We start from the raw sequence: 22610 nt of genomic DNA on the forward strand, positions 1-22610 counted from the left end.
TCATTAGTTTAAATCATTTTTTAAAAACTCAGGCCACTAGATTAACCTTTTCTTTGAGGTGACATAAAAAGCAAAAACAGGATTCCTTGCCAGTCACACACACAAATATTAAAAATAACCCCCTAAATCTAAACATTAGCATTTTTGTAAGGCTACTTTGTTTTCCTAGTCTACCTACCTGAATATTCTGGCAACATTGGTGCAGACCTCCTTGTCACCTATGTACTGTCCCATCACTGTGCAGAGCTGGGGAAGGGCACTGATGCTTAGCAACTTACTTCTTGCTAGTGGTGAGTCAACCAAGTTTCTCAGCGTAGCAGTCATCTATGAAAAAAAGCACATTAGTGTCATTTTTTAAAATTAGAAAATACAGCAACACTGATCGGCACAGCATAATTCATACCATAAGTTTCGTTACATCAGTAGCTAAACCGAGGCCCTGTTATGCATCTCCCATCAGAGAACATGGGCCTATATGCACAAGTAGCACAAAATGAAAACCAAGAAATGAATACAAAGAAAGCCCACTTTGGTTCAAAAGTAATGAATGAAATATTCGTGTTAAGAAGCAATTAGTATACCAAAACCCCAGGGTTAAGCAAATCGTCATCTGGGTTTAGTAGAAGTCATAAGATCATCAATTGACCCTGTGACATGACACATGAGTTCCACAGAACAGAAATTCCTTGTTCCATATTCTTATAAATACCATCAAATAACAATGCTGTAGCCAAAGAATATTTAAGACTGTTAGTTAGGCTCATTCTCTTCCAAGTGGCAAGAATTGATGTCTTGCAAATTTGTCTTATTTTGTAAAAAATGTTCAGAAAAGCTATGTACTTTAACCCTTGTCTGAAAGTGGAGAACAATTTAATAAATCCATAAAATGAAAGTTGCTGTTATCTAATAATTTTAAATATGCAGGGTGATCTTTCCTCGTGAGATAGTACAGGCAGGCTACTGGTTAAGAGAGTCAGCTTGGGAGTTGAAGGGTCTGGTCAAATCCCAGCCCTACCACTCACCAGTTTAGGTTAGTTAACCTCCCAGAGCACATTTTTCTCAACAGTAAAGTGGGGATGGTGATAACTGCCCTGGAGTTATTAGGATTCAATGAGATGAGAGGCATGAGTGGCATTGCCACTGCTGATTAACTAACAGGAGCTCAAAAATCATGGGTCCCATCCCCGCCTTTGCTGTGGGTCTTCACACCCAAAATGCAGAATAAGGGAGATCGCTGGCCGTAGAGTCAAAGGATGAAGATTCAAGTCCAAAATCTCTTCCTAAATAAGTGACTGAGGCACTCACTCATTCCTCAGCTTCCCCATTTCCTCATCTGTGAAAAGGGGGTTACAACCCCTGCTCATCAGCCAGGGTTGTGTGTATCAGATGGAAAAAATGTAACACTGTTTTTGTACACTGTAGAGCATTATGTAAATATAAAGCCATAATTAATAAACTTTGAAAACAATTATTAAGATGACATGCACCTTTGATTAGCTTTCCTTTGTAACAACCGCAACAAAAAGATTTTGTTAAAATATAACCCACTACCTTCTAAAGCAGAGAAAATAAAATTAATACTTCATATAAATGTGTGCAAGTCTTTTGTAGTCAATTCAATTATGTAGCAATTTAGTAAATTCTTCCCTGAAAGATTCAGTATCCAAAACACTGGAGGGGAAACAAACTACTCTAGCATTCCACTTGACCAGGGATCTACAACGCAGTCTCTTAAGCTACGGAAGGCTAACAAACCATTCTAGGCATTTCAAGCCATCACTGCCATAAAATGGAAAATTCTCATCATCGGACCCTGGCTCTACCTGTTCTCCTTCTTCAGAGACAGCCCAGGCACTGGAGCACTGCTGGTTTATGTCAATCCAAAGGGTGACTCAGAAGCTTCCCCACTCCGACATCAAAGAGCACAGATGCCCATGTGAATCCTGGCCTGAACCAGACAGACAGAGACCGTGGCAGATCATGGAACACTCATTCCACCCACGGTGCACACAAACGCCTCCCCTTCTCTGGCCCCCAAGGCTTCACAGATTGGGCACCTCAATCTGTTGTCATCTTCTGGCTCCCCAACTCAACCTCTGGCAGGGGGCGCTGTCAGCAGGAGGGACCAGACTTTTCCTAGGAGCTTTTATTTTCTTGTTTCAACCTCAGTTTTGTTTTGCTTTTTTTCCTCCCTTTCAACCCTTTTTCTCACCTCATTAGAAAAAGTTAAGACAGCTCATGGTTCTTTCGCCCCGAATACATAACTTTTATAAACGGCCCAAATCAAGAGTGGAAGCACACATTTATATGTGACACATCACCTGATTTTAAATCCCTATCTATTTACTGCCTGTATCAATCACATTGTATGGAGTACAGGGAGTTGAGGGAGTTCAATGTTTCCAAATTTGTCCGTTGTGATGCTAGTAGATAATATACATGAAACATATACCATGCACTTGAGAAATACATAGTGATGCCTCAATATATGACACTACCATCAACACAGTGTCTCAAGTCCCAAACCTTCAGACACATTCCAGAATCTTGCCTTTCTGCTTTCTGTCACCCTAAGCCCTACTGGCTTTTTGTCTATTGCTCCTAGAATATGACTCCATTTCCTGACCTTGGTCTACAAGGCCTGGTATGGTCTGACTCTTGCCAACCCCTCAAACTTCACCTCATACCACACCCCCCCCACAAACTACTTTACGTTAGGTTATTTAATATTATGTTTTATTGTCTATTTCTCTATACTAGAAGCTTCAGTGAGGGTATACACTTTGTCTTTTCACCATTGTGCCCCCCAGGCCCAAATCTAGTGCCTGGCACACAGTGGGTCCTCAATAAACATTTGTTGATGGAATGGACGAATGGATTAATACCTACAAAGGAAACACTGGTATAAATAGAAAGGTTGGGATTCAGAAAACCATGGATGAATCAGACAATATCTCAGGTAGATGGATTTAAAAGGAGCGGAGGAATAAAAAAATAATCGATGAAAGAAAAATGGACTTCCTGGAGGGGGCCGAGTGTATTCCCTATTCATCTCATTCACGACAGCAGCTCCTTCCTAGGCTCCTAACTCCTTTCCCTCCTTCCCTTTCAACAGCTGATTGATCGCCTGTTCTACCTCTTCTTCCCATCTTCAAGGTTGCTGGTTCTGTTTAAGCCCACTTCATCTCTCTCCCAAACTCTACACTCCCTGCATGGGCTCCTTCCACACTCTCTCCACTGCTGGGCTCATCTCCCCACAGCATCTCCCTGCTGCCAGAGGAAGCATCTTGAAACCCAACCTTCCCTGTTCAAAGACTTCCTCTGACTTCCGGTGGCCTAGTGGGCAAAATCCATATCCTAAAGGCTATTCACTCTCTAAAGCACGGTTCACTCCCTGCAAGATCATCTCCTTCACCTCCCCCTTCCTCCCTCTCCATCTTTCAGACTCTGCACCACACACAACTCCTCATCCTTTCACAATTCCAAGCCTTTGAATGGACCACTGCCTCTGCCCAGAATGTCCCCCTCCATCACACTCTGCCGCCCCTTCTCCAACCTGCTCACCTCCTGCTCGGGTTTATGGACCCAGCTCAGGCTCACTTCTCCTCTGTGAAGACTTTTCAGCAGTTGATTGCTTCTCTTCCAGGTGAACAGACCTTTCTGTTTCACACCCATCACAGACTCCTAACCACTAGTTTCAGGCACCTTCTCTCCCACTGTGAGCTCCTCCACAGTCCAGTTTCTTAGTCCTTTTCCTACCCAGAGGACAATAAATATGCCCATAAAAAGCTTACTGGATGATACACAGCAGGAGAAGGGAAGGAAGAGGGGATGAGGAGGGGAAAGAAGGAAAGGAGGAGGAGGAAGGAAATGAAGGGACAAGGGAGACGGGAGACAGAAAAGGAGGCTTTTCCCCTTTAAGAAGCCTCTGACAAGAAAGTGCCGGCATTAGCAGAGGCCTGGTGGTAAACCAGAGCTTAAATCCCCGGGGGGAGGAGGGTCAGAAGGAGGTCGCCAGGCAGATGCAGCCGTGAAGGCCCCCCATTTGAAAGGCCGGCTGTGAGCCAACGATCTCACTGTGGGAGGGGCTGGGGCTGAACACTGTGCACAGACAAGTGGCTTTTTCTGGGAAAAATATAAAGAGATCAGTGGGAGGAGAGTCTAGCTAAATACTGTGGTAACAGTAAAGGCAAATTCCAAGTCAACCCACTTAACTCTCAGCCTTGCTCCAACTTTTTAACAGAGATATATTTGCAGAAATTGTTAATGAGCTGTGTGCTCTACCGCTGAGACTTTGTTTTCCACCCTGCGGGAAAGCCCACCCACTGGGCCTGCCCCCAAAGCAGGAGTTCACCGAAGTCCGAGATTCATGCTGGGAGACATGTATCTGCTCCTTTCTTAACTTTCTATGCTTGTCTATATTGTTCCTAATTCCACTGAGTTATGTACTCTTCTATTTTACTGCATATAATCTTTTAAGCCATCTCAAATACTTTGACAAAAAAAGAAAAAGAAGTAGAAGTCAGATGCATACACAGATGCTTGTTTAGCTTCTAAAGGACTTTACTGGAACAATTCCCAACCTCTTAACTGTCATCTCACCAAGAAATAGCAAACTGAAAAACTGGAGTTTCCATTCTTCTTTTTCCCATCACTTAATGTGCAACCCCTTGGGACAGATATACTGAGTCAGAAGGCAACCAGTGGGAAGAAGAAAAAGGAGAAGAATGTGGAACTGGTAATCCACAAAAAGGATTGATAAAAATTTAAGTGTCCTTGCTTATTAGCAGCTGTTAGATGATGTCTGGGACAAAAGGGGACCTAAATGTTTGGTATATATCAGGAAAGAAACATGCCGGTGTGATTCTGGTTGCTAATCTACTGCTGGAAAATGACTGAGCCACACACACACTCTGCAGCTTTGTGGTGCCCACTTTTCCTGCGGCAGCTTTTTCTCTCTGGGTTTCCCCAAACTCCTTGATCATAAGATTGGGCCCCAACCTCAATCAGCATCTCCAGGTAAAACACCTGGTGAGTTTGGCAAAGCTGTCCTATCTCACACTGAATTAGTTGGGCCTCAAAGTCTTCACCATGCAGTCAACATTGGGAGACCCATTTTAAAGGGAAAAATTCTATCAAGAAGTGATTATTTTATAATGGCTCAAAAAGCATTTTAGTAAAGCAAAATTAGAATTCAAAAGATTTAGCATTTAAAAAAATCAATTTAGGTACTTCATTATCGATTTTAAATTATGTTTCCAATTATTAATTATTTGAAAAACCCAAGCAAACACATGAAATATTTGCCTTAAAATATGAGGCCCTCCTGATTTCGATTAATGAACTTAAGAATGACAGTGCAGGCCCAGCAGCTGTGGCCTCATCCCCAGCATTCTCTACTGCACGGGGGTGGGCGCACGGTGGGGAGGGCTCCTTGGTCCACCTGAGCCTCCATATACTGCTCATTTCTCGAGTGGATGACTTCTCTACTCCCTTTGCACCCTCCCTCCATCAGAGTCCTCAGTCCCCAAGGAACTCACCAGATTCTTCTGCCCTAGGAGGCATTCAGCCATCAGAGCTGGCCCAGATCGGAGGGGCTTGCAGCTCACAGCCCACCACAGAATTCCTGTTTAGGTGCATCAGAAATTGAACAGGCTCTGTGGGTAGCCCGGGAACTTCGCCGTCAATCATGGTATTATTCCTTGGAGAAATATTTTCCCAATTTCAAAAAACCGGCTTTCAAAGAAAGCTTTGGAACATAATGCAATTGAAAATTGCACTAACAGTCTGAAAGTTATTATGCTTCCTCTACCAAAATTAGCATCAAGAGTCATTTTATTTTTATACATTGAATGCTATTATGAAAAAAATATGAGCAGCTACTTTATTTTTTATAAAGCTATCTTGTGAGCTTGATCTCATTTGCTCCCTGAATGTTGTAGACAGGAAAGGTATCCTGAGCTCCAATTTTCAGATGAGGAAACTGAAGCTCAGAAAGTCTACCAGCTCCAGGTAGGTGGGCATCTGGGGCTCTAACGACTCCTCATCTGTTGTCTCCCCTGCTCCATTTGACTGTCTCCTAAAAGCATTCATTTTATTGCTCAATCATCTGGAATATCCATAACCAAAATCCCTAGAGCTTTATCTCAACTTAACTGCCAACTGCAAAATGGTTCACTTCCCGCTGATGATGTGAAAGAATAAACACAGCCGCCAGAGACCACAAACAGTGTCAAATGATTTAAGACCAAAGCCACACCATTTTCCAACCTCAGCAAAACCATCTCCCTCTATTAATGAAAGCATATTCATTTTCTGGATTTGTGCCCAATTGAGACCACATATATGCCAAAACCAGAGCCCATGTGGTAACCCAAGAAGTTTCATATTGTCTCATGTATGATTAGTACAGTTCTGCCTGAGAAAAAGGAAACCAATTGTAAGATGCCACTATATACATGAAACCACTAGTTCCAAAACTTCCTAAGCATCTCCTTGGAGTTAAGATACATGCATGTGAAAGTCATATTAACTCGCAATCCTCAGTAATGCTTGGTGCCTGGCTGTGGAGCCTATTTGGCACATTCCTACCATGAGTGTCCTACTGCTGCAGGAAATGGTTCTTCCCTCCTCAAGCTCCAGTGCGCTACTTTGAGACTCTTATTTAACATTTGCCTATGTTTATTATTGTTTCTCCATTTACTGCCACTATGTCAGTTACCTTGGTAAAATGAGTAGGTAGCTGATTCTTCCAGTTGTGGCTATTATATGTATCAATACAGCTGAAATTTGAATGTCATCTAAACTATATAGAATGCCAGAGCAGTAAAATAAGGAAAATGAGTCTGAAAAAGATAATGCCTTAAGAACTACAGAGTAATAACACTGATTTTCAGAATTACATGTTAAAGTCAGTAACATTTCTTTATTGCCACAACTAATATGTCTACAGGGAAGAGATGAGACTGAGCAGATATGACAGCAATTGAAAAGCAAATGGCTCTCCCCAGAAGCAGGTGGCATAGGAATACTTACTTCCCACACCTGATGTTCCTTCCTTGTGAGGTGACATTTCTTAGCATAATCTCCTGGTCACTCTCCACCTCTCACTTCCTGCTTGGTGAGCACAGGTGTTCTCCTCTGCTCCTCCTGGGGCAGGCGCAGCCTGTGACTGGGTGGGCAAATCTGATTCAGGGGTTCAGGATTGGAAAGCACACCGACCTCAGCTATAAACTACATCCTTCAACTTTCTTCCCCACCTGCCTTAGTCTCTCTCTTATTTCTAATTCAAAGCCCAAGGCATTACATGTTTGGGATCTCTGACTCCCCCCAAATCTTCAGGTATGCCATCCGTGGAGAGTCAAAGTTGAACACGAGTTGCCTATAGGTAGCCCTTTCCCAGGAAAGGGAAGAGTAGGCTCTGACTGCCCACTCTCTCATGCCAGCTGGATGACTGAGTGGTCAGTTACATACACTACTGGGTATTCCTTTATAGGAAGGAAACCTCATAAGTAGAAAGAGCTCCCCTTCCCACGAACAAATACATCATTAAAAAATGAGCAAGCCTAAAAACCAAACTGAAGACTGTGACAAAAAAAGAGATTCACCTAATCTCAAAAATAATATGCATATAAGTAAAATAGTTAATTGTATCGTACCCATATCAGTTTCCCCCTTTTAATAATGTCCTACAGTTATGTAAGATGTCATCATTGGGAGAAGCAGGGTGATTGGGTAAATAGGACCCCTCTACTATTTTTGCAACATCTTGTGAACCTATACTGAGTTCAAAATAAAAGATAAAAAGGAAAGCTACACACACAAAAAATACACAAAGATAAAATCCATCTTTAACTCTGTCATCTTAATTGTCGTGATTAATTTTTTCTTATCAGAAGTAACTGCTCTTTGAAGCTTCAAGTTTTGGTGATTCTGATCTCACTTTGTTTAATAAAGTTCTGCTGAGTGCCATCTACGTGCCATGTCCTGTTATAGGTGCTTCAATAGATCATCTTGTTTAACTCTCCTGACTACCCTCTACCCCAGGCACGGCCAGTCACTGGGAGATGAGGAGGGCAAGGCTCACAGGATGTCAGAGCTGAACCGCCAGCTCAGGCCTGTGCTCCCGTCCCTAGTCCATGAGGCAGCACTGAGCCCTGTCCCCGCCGGGCACAAAGCCAGAGGGACCATCAGGGCTCCGGAAGACGATGGTACCGCGTGCTGGGGACGCGGAATACACAATACAGGAGCGAACTCGCATCAGCCAAAGCGGGGAGTTTACTCTAGGGCTTAGAAATTAAAAAACAAAAACCCAACTATATCAAAACATATCATTTAAGATTTAAAGAGAGTGTGGACAGACCCCCTGCAACAGGACACGACCCCACTTGCCCACTCAAATCACCCCCCAACACAGTAGCGGAATTCCTCTTCCCCTGTGTGCTCGCCGTAGCACTTGCCAAAGCTGACCAATCCTTGCTCTTAAAATCTCTACCCTCTTCCATACTGTCCTTTCTGAATTTTCTGGTCACTTCTCTTGTCTCTCCCTATTCCACAAATCTGGCCATTTTATGGCATCTGTCCTCAGCCCTCCTCTAGGCCCACTCTCTCTCTCTACTCTCCCCTTGAGTAGTATCATTGTCTTTCTCGACTTCAACGGTCAACTCCATGTAGATGACGCTAAGTATGCTTTTTTGGCTTTACTTTCTCTGCTAACAATGGGTTCTTCTCTCCAGTTTCCTACCAGACAGTCCCACTTGGCTGTTCTGCTGGCACCTTAAAGTTTTACACGAGGGCGAATTACATCATTTCCCTCCCTCCTCTCGCCAAATCAGTTCCCTTACATAACCCTCTAATTTCTGACAATAACATTATCATTTTCTGAGCTACCCAGGGTCAAATCTCTGTTTAATTCACTCTCCTTTCCCCCACACTCTAGAGCCAAAGTGGAGGAGAGGGACTGCCAAGGGGTGGGAGGACCGACCTTCCTGAGAAACTTCCACTTAGAAAAAGGAAGAATTGGACAGTGGAGCTCTACTGAGCAAGAAGGGTAAAAGATTAGGACTTGACCCTCTGGGTGGCAGGTTTAGAGGTCAGAGAAGAGAAACCAGGTGTAAGACAAAGGAAAGAAACCATGTTATCTGAGGACTGCCAGACAGTTCTAACTTCAAAAATGTTAAATCTAAAGCAGGGAAAGAATACATTTCTCTAAGAATTGAACTCAAAATCAAGTGGGTCAGGCTGTAAAGAAGAAAAGGCTGGAAATACAAAGGAATCCATAAAAATAGGAACATTAGTTTAAATCAACCTGGGTTTAATCGTTACATTATATACCTACAAATTACCTAACTGTAAATGTGAGTACCTTGAGATTTTCTTCAATTACAGTAAAGCAGCTTTGTACATAGTGTCCTCAAGACACAAGAGGACAAATGAGACACCAGGGGAACTGGGGCTTGTTTGTGACTGCGACGCATACAAAGACTCTTCTCCAGTCCCCAGAAAGGCGGCACGATGGAAACCACAGCAGACTTTCGGATGGAGGTGACTCCAGGAATTTTCCTCAGTTCCTGTATTATCCCTTCCCAATTGCTGGCCCTTACAAGTCAGAAATGAACCCTAACACCTCCTGATAATCCGCCGAGATTAATATTGACAAACCCCTATTTCGTCTGTGTCACCTCCTTAGGTGATGCAATTTAATGCTGGAATCTAGGGGGCCTAGCCTTTTAGCTGGTCTGTATTTCTCTTTTTCCAGGTTTCAGGGAGCTCTCCCGAAAGCCTAACATTCTGGAATTTAGTGATCATGCACAGATTAACCTTCTTTACGCTAATGATTTTGCAGACAAACTCCTGTCTCCAGTTTTGCCAGACTGGGAATATTAATACTTCCACTTAGTGGAAAGCGGTGCTGGTCCCTCTGAGCATCAGTGATCATCCTCTCAACCTTCTCAAAGTGCTACTAAGCATCCGACAGGTAGAACTGAACTCGTGGAAGTACCAGGGTTTTGTAAAAGAATAAGGCATCAGAATACTATTATCTGAACATGGGGATCATCAAAAAGAGGCCCCTACTGGCAGCTCTCCTGCCCTCCACTGCCTTACTAACCACCCAAAGCACGCCTGGCACAGAGCAGCCACTGCACAAACACTTGTAAAATCAACGTCTCTTGATGTCAGCAGTGCAGTGATAAACATACATGTATGTGTACACAAACACATATATGTAAGAAAGAATGTAAAGGAAACTTTCAAAAATCTCAACACTTCAGTATTTTTTCCTCTAAGCATCACTGGCCCCTATGCTGTGGAGGAGCTTTTTTTTCTTTTGTGCCCATTCCTTGATCTCGATCCTTTAGCTCCATTATAATCAGTCTAAAATCTAATAACTGCAGCAACATCTCTTAATTGGGGCTGCTGTGTGTGAGATCTTAACCCTCCAATCCGTCCGTACCACTGACACACTCTCCTCCTGTCACATTTCAGCTTTTCGGCCTTTATCAGTTTAATACCTTGCGCATGCCCACCTGTCTGCCACTCTGATCTCATCTCCTCCTCCCCTTGCACTGACCTCCAGCTGCTCTGTGTTACTCCAAGTCTGCACTCTGCAGCCTGGTATTCGAGGCCCATGACCGTAGCCTCTGAATCTCACCTCCCACGCCTCCCCCACGGAACTCTCTGCTCTGGACAGACCTACCTTTTCAGCAGCCCGCAAACACACCGTATCCCTTTTCCTCGGTGACAGTTTCCCAAATCCTACACAACCTGCAGGACCCAGCTTCAGACGCCTTCTACTCATTCAATGGCCTCCAACAGGGCTGCTTTAGGGAGACAGGACGACTATAGTACTGGGCCGGATGGTAGAATGCACAAAGTTTTACAGCAGTGAAAGTCATAAAGGAGAGGAAGTCCTGCCTTTATCTTTTTGCCTTGCCGTGTTCTCTCTGGCTTACAGACATTATTCTATTAGTACAGCCGCAAGTCATTTATTTATTTTTTCAATTGAACAAAGTTGCTTTTAAAAAATGCCTTGAGTTAGAGTTACCGGTTCTCAAGGCTGGTGTAATTGAACAATTCTGCCCATGGCCAGATCTGTTTGGGTGAATGTGCACATGAGCGAGCTGGTAAAAAGCCAGTCAGTGCGACACATTCGCAAGAGTAGAGATTTTCATCTGTTCTTATAGTGAAGTCAAGTTGCTTACATTTTTATCATTCGGATGATACAAAACAGTTTTTCTTTGTTTTAATTAAACACAAGGGAATGTCCAGTTCAGGGGATTCTGCAAATGAAATAGCCTAAAACAGTATCTCCCTTCCCCCAAATGTGTAAACATACACACACATAGTGACAGTGTACAGTTGACACAAATGGCTCCTGGTGACCACAGCAGGAGCACATTCTCAGGTGGAGGCAATAATGGGCCCCTTTCTCCTGCTGGACGGGGATGTGGGCTGCTGACTGCGCTCCTGAGAGAGGCCTCGGGCTGTGTAAGCCCCGCCCCCGCCAGATCCCAGGCAGGTTCAGAGGAAGGCTTTGGAGATGATGACAGTGCCCGGTGAGTGGTGGTGGGCAGCGAGGAGGGAGTTACTACAGTGCCCTTTCCCCCACACCCTAGAGGGACGCAAGGACGTCGGGACAAGAAAGGGGCATCTGACCCACTGAGTCAGTTTGCGTTTGAGGAGGCCAAAGGAAGGGAAGAGGGAAAGGAGAGGAGCGCAGGGAGAAGTGCACTGTACTTACTGGCATAGCAGAGGTTCTAGCTCTGGATTTGATGTATTTTTGGTCACAATAATACTCAATTCTCCTTTATACCAACTAATTTAATTATATATTTTTATTTTATACAAATACATTTATATATTTGTTTATATTTTTAAATTTATAAATTATGTATAAATATATAAATGCATATACATATATCCAGTCAGCACTCCTATCTGTAGGTTCTGCATCTGCAGATTCAACTAACCATGGATGGTGTACTGTATCCATGGATACAGAGGACCAAGTATGGGACCTGAGCATCTGTGGACTTTAGTATCTGGGGCAGGTCCCCCATGGATGCTGAGGGACAACTATATATATATGAAAGAGCTTTTTAAAACAAGACAAGAATTCCAAAAGCTTTTACGTAAAAATTAAAAGCAGAGTACCTCAATGGAAGAATGGTTGAGAATTTGAGGTACATCTTCATCACAGAATATTATGCTGCCAATAAAAAGAATAAGTCTATAGAGTTTTTTACTATGTATTGTTAAATGAGAAAAGAGAAGTGCACAGAATATTCTGTTTTTGAAAACCTATGAGTGGGGTTTCCCTGGTGGCACAGTGGTTAAGAATCTGCCTGCCAATGCAGGTGACATGGGTTTGAGCCCTGGTCCGGGAAGATCCCACATGCTGCGGAGCAACTAAGCCCGTGCACCACAACTACTGAAGCCTGCGTACCTAGACCGCGTGATCCACAACAAGAGAAACCACCTCAATGAGAAGCCCGCACACCACAGCAAAGAGTAGCCCCCGCTCACCACAACTAGAGAAAGCCCGCACACAGCAATGAAGACCCAACACAGCCAAAAATAAATAAATAAAAATAAATGTATTAAAAAAAAAAAAAAAAGAAAATCTATGAGTGTATTAAAAGGTGCTGAGCACATCTGTGTGAACAATATTGGCTAACAGGGAGAACCAGGAGGAGAAACAAGGAGGAAAAGAGGGTGATGGAAAACAAGCAAAAACAACTATTAGAAAAAGGAAGTTCATGATAAAAAGCAAGAATTATATAAAATTATACATATGTAAGTATATATAATATATATGCATGTAAAATGCATGGAAGAATGGTTACTAAAATGTTGGAGGTGGATTATCTAAGGGTGAAAATAATTCAGGTGATTTTTACACTCTTCCTCATACTATTTTTTTTTTTTTGCATTTTAACAAGAAACATAATAATTATATAACCCAAATAACTATTTGCATTGAGGGAAAATTTTGAATAACTCCATAACACTGTCAGCATGAAAATAATGTTTCTTAAGTCTCCCTAGCCAAAAGATGGCACATCCAGTAGAATTCTGAATCACTCATAACTAAAGGAGGTTTTCAGAGTCTTTTTCGAAATGCAGACAGACCACAAAGTCCAAAATTAATAATTATCATATACACTTTAAGCATCTTTAAGGCAGGGCCTAAATCTAATTTTTAACACACTTTCCCCAAGGCTTCGAGCATGCAGTCCTTGATCAAGCCCCATTAAATGACAAACACATTTCAAATCTCATCAATTATTACACCAAAGATGCTATTATCTGATATACAAATGCTATTAAAGAGTAAAATCTCTTCTAAAGTAGAATACGAGAACTGAAGCAGCTCCAATGAAAATAATTCAACTATGAAATTTAATCTGCCACAAAAGAAGTAATGAAACTCTAACACATATTTTCTTCCTGCCCTGGTCATACTAAATGTATCTGGTTTTGCTACCACTGTCTACACACGCCCTCAACAACTGTCCCCTCAGTGTCATTAAATTCTGTTTTCTTTATTGTAGATACAATATTTATGATATACGCTACCAAAAATCATGAACAATCTCCAGGCTAGACCTGTCTTAAACTCTGAAAGTTAACACTCTGCCTATTAAAATTCTGATTATAACATGCAATTGTTTTGAAGAGGTGCTAATTTTTCATTCTTCCAGGCCTGCTTTCTCCGCAGGGTAGTGGAAATAGATGTCTACATGCTGGAGACCTGCTCCATGAAAAGCCATGGAACAGCCTTTCCAGAGGAAATGGGCACACACGGGGCAGAGGTGTGGCTAGGGCTGCCACCCTGATCCCCGAGGCCGGGCACCCTCACCTGGCTACAGATAACAGCCCACCTGTTTCCTGTTTCACCCACTGGCAGGTAAGTGGTATTAGACAACATGAAGACTAACTTTACACGTCTAACTCTTTCAAGTAAAATACTTACTTGGACTAACAAGTGGCCTGAATTAGGCAAACATGTGCCAGATTTCTTGGTGTTCTCATTTATATGCGTCATCAAATTCATCAATATTTCAACAGCACCTTTGCCAATCATTTCATGAAGAAATCCTGGATTTCCAGAAATGAATTTGATCACCCCCATGCAGTATAAGAAAGCTTCGGTGTTAGCTTGCAGCTCTTCACTTCTCAGGACCTCCAATAATGATTCTGTCAAAAAGATGAATTATTACAAATGGATGAGTAGAACAGCTGGAAAGAGAGATATTAAAGCACTTGTATGTGAACATCAAATACGATTTGTAAAATGTTAGCCAGAACCTACATTCAAATGCTTGTGAAGAGTTACTCACATGGCATAAAGAGGAAAGCTTACTTTTAGCTAAGACAAATCTCTGTAACAGTAATGACAGCAAAAAGATGGGATTACTATATGTAAATAAGAAAGTGTTCTTTTAACTGAGTGCCATTCCTTGCCTCTTATTAATATTTGCCAAACTTCGCAGTGGTTGAGAATCTGCCTGCCAATGCAGGGGACACGGGTTCGAGCCCTGGTCTGGGAAGATCCCACGTGCCACGGAGCGACTAGGCCCATGAGCCACAATTACTGAGCCTGTGCGTCTGGAGCCTGTGCTCCGCAACAAGAGAGGCCGCGATAATGAGAGGCCCGCGCACCGCGATGAAGAGTGGCCCCCGCTTGCCGCAACTAGAGAAAGCCCTCGCACAGAAACAAAGACCCAACACAGCCATAAATAAATAAATAAATAAATAAAATTTAAAAATATATATATATTTGCCAAACTTTATTTTTGGTTAGAAACAGTTTGAGTTATTGTAGAATAACTAATAAAGCAATTTAAGAGTTAAATTTCAACAAACCTTTAAGAATATACTGGTTGCTGTATGAATGGAAAGCTAATCAAGATAGGAACTTCTAAAAGTATCTCAACAGTAGAAAGGGATGCTTCGAATATAGCATCCACCCTTTCCCAAGACAACTTAAAGAACATCCATCCAAATAACATACAAGTACTAGGTTTTAGGATTAATCCAGGCAGCCCTGATAAAGTTAAACATGCCTATCTCACATTAATTTTTATTAATGTCAACGTGATCATCTGTCAGAACCTTTCTTTGTTTTTAGTCTGTTACTCTCAATGAGCTGATTCAGTGTTAGAAATATCTTTCAGTACTGGCTTTGTCCCTGTCTGCTGGGATTAAAAAAAAAAAAAAAGAAGAAGACCATTTATCCTATGTTGCAAAAAGAGGACTTAAAGTCTTTTCCATGTTGCTGCCTTCCCTTAGATCAACAATACTAATTCATAAAAGATTTCTGCTTAGGTAACTATTTAAGCAACTTAATTATTTAAGGGTATATAAAGAATTACATATTATTAGCTAGATAATTAGAATGTATTACAATTTCTCTACCTACATATTTGAAACACATTTGACACACTGTGATGTCAATTTTATACAACAGTTATAGATGTTTTCCCAGTTTTAATCATTCCTACTATATCAAAAGATCAAACATTTCAATTATGTCAAACACTATTAAATGTATTTTTTCTAGTAGTAAAACCAAGACCAGGAAATGAATTTTTAAATAGGAACCACTTTATAAATTATATATTATTACTACAGGCATTTAAAAAAAAAATAGCAGGCTATCCTCCTAGGTTCCAAAGGATACATTAAATGAAACATGGAAAACATAGAGGACAGAGAAAAAACAGGCATCACCTAACTTCTGCATCTTATGAGAAAATAAAATATTCCAGCTATCATTAATTATAACTTTGCTCTCCAAACTTTTCATTCATACTCAAGTACAACATTTGCTCAATGGTAGTGCTGAATAATACTCACCCAGAATGCCATCATTTTGAATCAGAGAATCATTCTTCTCACTCCTGCTAATTTTAAATATAAGCTTGCAGACACTAAGAAGATTCTTTCCACTCACTTTAAGCTGCAGAGAAAGAAATCACATTTCCACTGCAGGGAAATAAAGATATGCCATAATTTTTAAACATAAACATCTAAGTTAAAAAGTGCAGCAAGAGAATTTTTAAAACATAAATAAAAGTTCTAAGGAAATCAACTTTCAAAAGTTTTGGCCACATATTTGCCAACTATGGTATCTAATTAACTCACTTATAGTAAATACAATATAAGTGATATTTAGAGTAAGCACATTTTAATGATAAGCCTTTATTTCTTACTTCATAAAGTCTCATGCTTATATGTGAAATTATTACTTTTTAAAGAATATATGAGGAAAAGGGGGGGGGCTGATGTTGATAAATTTAATTAAATGGAGTAATTGCTTTCCACAAAAGTAAAGGAAGATGGATACTAAAATTTCAGATTAAACTAACCTAGAAAAGAATACATCATGGAGGTGAAGGAAAGAAAAGAAAGGGGAAAAGTACAATTACATTTATCATTTGTATAAAATAAAATGAAGAAGTAATATTCTTTGATTAGATAATACATATGTATTTATTACAGTATTTAAGCCTATTTCTGGAATGCTTTGAGAAAATCACAAGTAACGTTCAAAGGTTAAAATTACCTTCTAATCACAGAAAAATATTCAAGTAAATTAAGCAATAAGGAAGTATACTGTTTAAAAAAAAAAACACAGTATAGGAGGACTGAATCAAATGGTATAAATTAGCTGCATATTTATGTAAATTAGTCAAAATTAAAATAAAAAATCCTAAATGCCCAACATTTGCGAATAGTTTAATAAATTGTGGAACATCAATCCTATTCATATTAAGCAGTCACAAAAGTATAACAGTGAACACCATGCATAAAAAGACATAACCTACTGTAAGATAGAAATACTATGTGCCCTCATTGCAAGAGTGTAGAATATATTTGTAGGAATGAGGTCATCCGAACAAATAAATATATCTGTGTGAAAAGGATGGCATATAGGTCATTATTTTATCATTAAAACGTATCCTTAAAAAAACAGGGTCTTCCCTGGTGGCACAGTGGTTAAGAATAAGCCTGCCAATGCAGGGGACACAGGTTCGAGCCCTGCTCTGGGAAGATCCCACATGCTGCGGAGCAACTAAGCCCGTGCGTCATAACTACTGAGCCTGCACTCTAGAGCCACAACTACTGAGCCCACGTGCCTAGAGCCCGTGCTCCACAACAAGAGAAGCCACCACAATGAGAAGCCCGCACACCGCAACGAAGAGTAGCCCCTGCTCGCCGCAAGTAGGGAAAGCCCGCGCGCAGCAATGAAGACCCAACGCAGCTAAAAATAAATAATTAATCTAAAAAAAAGAAAAAATTCCTTTAGAAAAAACGTATCCTTAAAATTATCTTCAATACTGTTTACTTATTTTTAAAATTTTATTTATTTATTTATTTATTTAGGGCTGTGTTGGGTCTTCATTGCTGCGCGCGGGATTCCTCTAGTTGCAGTGAAAGGGGGCTACCCTTCATTGTGGTGTGCGGGCTTCTCATTGTGGTGGCTTCTCTTGTAGCAGAGCATGGGCTCTAGGCATGTGGGCTTCAGTAGTTGTGGCACGCGGGCTTCAGTAGTTGTGGCTCGTGGGCTCTAGAGCACAGGCTCAGTAGTTGTGGTGCACGGGCTTAGTTGCTCCGCGGCATGTGGGATCTTCCCAGACCAGGGCTCAAACCCATGTTCCCTGCATTGGCAGGCAGATTCCCAACCACTGCGCCACCAGGGAAGCCCTCAATATTGTTTATTAATGAGTTTTCAGCTAGTAAAAAAAAAAAAAAGATAATGGAATTTGTCAGACATATTTTTTAAAGATTCATTCTATGTTTGATCCACAAATATTATTGAGCTCCTATTGTGTATCAGGCACTGTGCTCTTTGCCGCAGGAAATACCAAGGTGAACATGGTCAGCCCTGAGCTGGAGAGAAAGGGGGAGGTGAGTATTATTCATGGAGCAGCTTCTGTCTGCCCCTCTGCTCTAGCGCTTTTCATGATATCTCAGAGCAAACCCTGCAAATTAGCTGTAGTCATTCCCATTTTGCAACTGAAGAGTCTGCTCCTCAGACAGGCCACGTCATCTCATCTCAGCATCACCTGGGTGTGTATTAGAAATGCAGAATCTCAGGGCCCACCAACCGTATTGAACCAGAATCTGCATTTTACAACTTTGCCAGGGGATCGTGTGTACATTCAAGTCTGAGAAGCTCTGTTATGGAAGGCTCAGAAACTGTCACACGTCGCAGAATGGAAATTCTTTCTGTTCTCAGGATGAAAAAAGGAAATGGAAACTTAAAAAAAATTTTTTTAATGTTTAGGTATTTTTAAAGTGTTTAAAAACCTAGGGAAAAAAAGCTGACTAGAGAGAAAAAAAATCTGTATCAATGGAAATATATATTGCCCTTTATATTTAGGAATATATTTTAACCTGTTGGCAATCTTCCACTACATTATGAGCCTTTGAGGTCAAAACCATGGTTTGTTACTCTTTCTATATGTGGAACATAGCATCTGCTATGTACTTAGTGAAACTTGTTGAATAAATGAATGAATACAACTAACCTCACTCCCCACTCCAAGTCTTATATTTTTAGTGAAAAGTGGGAAAGGAAAAAAAAAAAAAAAAAAAGGACACCTGGTATCAGAGTTTTCATTAAAAAACCCCCAACAAACCCCACCATTTCCAGGCCTACTATAAGGTCAGTTTACATTCAAAGCAAATTCCTATACCTTCTCTTTTGGTAACTGTAAAATTATGACTTTGAGACAAAAAAGACAATAAAACATTAAATTATATGCAAGGACTACAGACTACCCTATATAAAACAGCACTTCCCCCAACACAGGCCATTCCCTATACTCTGCTTTATTTTTTTCCCACAGTGCTCATCAGCCCCTTTAGCACTTTGTTTACTCTCTGTCTCTCCTGCTACATGGCCAGCCTGCAGGGCAGGGGTTATTTTATTCACTTTCATTCCCTGGCACAAAGTAGGTTCTTGCAGTGGGGTAGTTTACCTTTATGTTAAACATAGGAGTTTATTTTATTTAAAGCAAATTTGGAAAATTAAAGAAAAGGGAAGTTTAAAAATCACTCATAACACTGCCACTATATATAGTCACTGTTGACATACTGGTATTTCTTTTCTGTTTTTCCCCCTGTATAGGATGTTAGATTGTCTTCCCTTCCTGAATGTAGTTGCTTTCACACTGTATATATGTTTGTACTCTAAAAAAATCTTAAAATAGGCAGATATATTTTTGTAAGATTTTTTTGATACAAAGGTTAAGATGAAAATGGCTATCTGGCAAACCCCATTTAACCAAAGAATGCAAGAAATCAGAACTAACATTATACTCACTGGATTTTTTTTAAACTATAAATAATTTTAAATGTCTGAATTCTAATATTAAGCTGGTAGATAAAATATTAGCAGAAGTTATTTTAAAAAATTTTAGTCCTATGATCTTCAGTTCTTTGTCAAATTTTTTTTTTTCTTCAACAGCTTTTTATGATGTCCTTTAAAAAAAATTTATATAGAACCCCATTACCAAGGTCTAAGGGAAGCAATGTCTTGCCTGGAGCATTATAGAAGATTCATGTGGCAGATGGGAAGTTGGACTTGTTGGTTGATCCTGACCGCCATCTACAGTCAATCAAAAAGGTCAGCCCACCCACCTCTGCACTCTGGACTGTAGCCTAGCGGTCTTGCCCGATTCAGCCAGGCGGTCAGTGTCACGGAGAGGGCTTTATCTAAACATATTTTTCGTTCAGAATGTGTTCACTGCCTGGCAGATCGCAGTCTTCTGCCCTAAAATACTTAAATTGTGCCATGTATATAATTAATTTGAATGGCACCTTTAATAACCAAGATGATATTTTCTCTGCAGAGCATTAACAAATTCATGGCATTTTCCTTCTTCCTTTCTCTCTCTCTTCTATTTATTTACTTACTTGGTACAGAGCACAATGTCTAGGATGAAAAACAAGGGCAGTCCCTGGGCAGCTGGTTGCTTGGGTCCAGCCCAGGGCAGCTACACCAGTAGAGCCCTCCAGCCTCACACTGGGGTCTCCTGGGCCAAGAGGTGCCCCAAATCCAGAGCTGGAGAAGGAACTGGGCAAGCGTGCAGTTATCTTTTCATCTCTACTTATAACTTCTGACTTTAAATCCTCCCTGTGGTTTATGTTCTTTCTGTTTCATTAAAACTGATCCATTTTCATCAATGAGAGGGGATTAAACTACTACTGAAATCATTATTTCAAGTAAATGTTGCTTTCTGCATCACGTATCATATCATAGTTTTTACAAAGAGGGTGAATAGTTTAGGGTGGCAGCTAAATAAGAACATACTTCTCCAAAAAACTGCATAGAATATGTAGTCAGAATATTCTGCTTTACGAAATACTTCAAAGTAAGAAATAGTGGGCACCCTTACTAAACTATTAGTAAGTATGCCAACACTTACCTTCACTGTGTACTTTAAGATTTTAAATTATATGAATTATGGGTGTTAATAGCTTTTACTTTTATGAAACCAGGTAAACAAAGCTTCATTCATTTGTTTTAGCGGCTCTCTTAGAACGGTCTATAATAATTGTGTCTTATCTTTTGGTTCCAACTGTTTATGGCTGTGACAACAAAGGGCTGCACTCAAACAATGATATCATTTTGTTTGAGACAGAGCTTCTACAGACTTTTATTAAAGGTGTCTGGCCTTTTCTTCTAACACCTCACAGGAGCCTTCTATGACCACCTTCCCATGACCACTAAGCAGCTGGTTCTGTTTCACGTGGCCTCATAAAGCACCTGGCCACTATGACCACAGCCCAAGTTATCTGAAGTTATTTATTAAATCACGTGATAGAACCAAGCACCCAGCAGAAACCGTAGGGCAGAAACCACAGTCTGCTCTCCGATACTGATCTCCAGTCAGGTTACCTGAGCGACTGTTCTGAATGTGTTTGCCTGTTGTCACTTTTTTTTAAAACCTTGCCACAGTCCATGTGTAAGTGTTTATTTGAACATTTTATCTGTACTCAGCCTTAGTTCCTTAGATGGTACTTTCTGGTCAAAATTCTGGGATGTCAGTTTACCACCTTAATTTTTTTTCAAGATTCTAAACGAACACACTGCATTTCTAATCTTCTTTGTAACATTTACAAATAAAGCATTAAACAGAACTTTTATGTGCTACAGTCTACGAGACCAGAGGAAAGAAAAACTTACTGCTAGAATAATTTTTGCAAGTTTAAGGCTCAGCAAGTCTGAGCCAACATCAACTAGTTTATATAGGGTCTTCAGGAGAATACTTCTTCTCTTAAATTTACTTCCAAGCATGTTTCCTTCCTCTAAAGCGTGATGAAGTTGTGTGCAAGCCGCACAAACCGTTTCAATGTTTTCTTCTGTCAGGGCAAAGAGAGCAAAGCAGAATTTACTCATTGAGGTCAAGTTTACAAGTGTGTCAAACACAGATGGTGTAAGTAAAACCCCAAAATTATTTCCCCAGACATCTTCAAATTCTTGAACTATGTTTCTTTTTTTTCCATTTCTTATCATTTCCATCTACCTGATTTTTTTTTTCCATTTTGTTGCTCCATCTCCTACCATGTTGACTTCTTTACTAATCAGTTAGCTTATCTAAAACACACAGCCTTTCAAAGAGTGTATTGAGAAGTGGAACTGCATTATCTCAGCTGCTCTCCTTTATTCCTGATGAGCCACCCACCAATGCTCTGCTCAGGGCCCCAGAAGCATTCCACTCACGTCTCTGCCGTCGACCCTCTGCCACACAGTTCCAAGGGCCCAGAATGTTCTCCTTACCCTCGCCCCTACTGATTTTGGTCCTTCAAGGCTCTGTTTACTTTCTGGTTCCTCTAGAAAAGGTGTACCATGCAACATTCAACAAATACTGTTATTTTTCACATATATATGCATGTTGTGTTACATGCCCAATGCCCTCAAATAGATGTCATGCTAAGTGAGTAGGAACCATGTCTGACACATCTTTGTACCGATAGTGCATGGTGCAGTGAAAATACTGTACTGACAGCCTATAACATAGCTTAATGCAGATTCATTTTCTAATATGTCTATTGATAAAAACGATGATCAACATTTTCCTCTGAGAATAATGCTCATTATCTGAGAAAGGAAGGTGCAAGTGGAACAAAATCTCAAAATGTCACCACATCCACCATTATTTGGAGGTGGGTATTAGCAAAGAGGATAATAAAAAGAAGACTTTAGTTAGGAAACAGGGGAGACCTAGACCACTTCATTTTATAATTAGAATTCTGAGGAAAGCAATTTTTGAAAGTGGTAGCCCTACCAACAGGCATACAAGGAAGAAAAGTAGCACACAAAATAGAACATGAGGGGAATATAAGGATCCAAGGTATAAGGCATTCAGTTGAAAATTATCTCTGATAGATTCCGTCACAAAATTTAAAAGTAGGAAACCAATCTTAAATAAATACCATAATGTGCTCTTGAAAGCCCGCATAGAGGAAGTGTGCGCCTGCAGAAGGAAATGACTCAGGCCATTTTTAGCTCTTTTCAACAATAACATCTAAGAAAAAATTTTAAACCTCAATAGCTAAGTAACCTTCCATGCCTCTCAGTTATGCACTTAAAT

General features: G+C 40.6%; 1 protein-coding gene across 6 annotated transcripts in view; it reads right to left on the reverse strand.

The window, feature by feature from the left end:
- Nucleotides 1-22610, reverse strand: part of ARMC2 (armadillo repeat containing 2) — a 222709-nt gene that overhangs the window by 73260 nt on the left and 126839 nt on the right. For all 6 annotated transcript variants that reach the window (XM_059941454.1, XM_059941451.1, XM_059941449.1 and 3 more), the window contains 4 exons: nt 21203-21378; nt 15862-15964; nt 13976-14199; nt 179-324 (listed from right to left, as the gene is read on the reverse strand). In XM_059941454.1, coding sequence (XP_059797437.1) covers nt 179-324; nt 13976-14199; nt 15862-15964; nt 21203-21378 — 649 coding nt within the window. The remainder of the gene's footprint in view (nt 1-178; nt 325-13975; nt 14200-15861; nt 15965-21202; nt 21379-22610) is intronic.

Source organism: Balaenoptera ricei, chromosome 12 (genome assembly GCF_028023285.1).
Source record: "Balaenoptera ricei isolate mBalRic1 chromosome 12, mBalRic1.hap2, whole genome shotgun sequence".
In the NCBI taxonomy this organism is placed as follows: domain Eukaryota; kingdom Metazoa; phylum Chordata; class Mammalia; order Artiodactyla; family Balaenopteridae; genus Balaenoptera; species Balaenoptera ricei.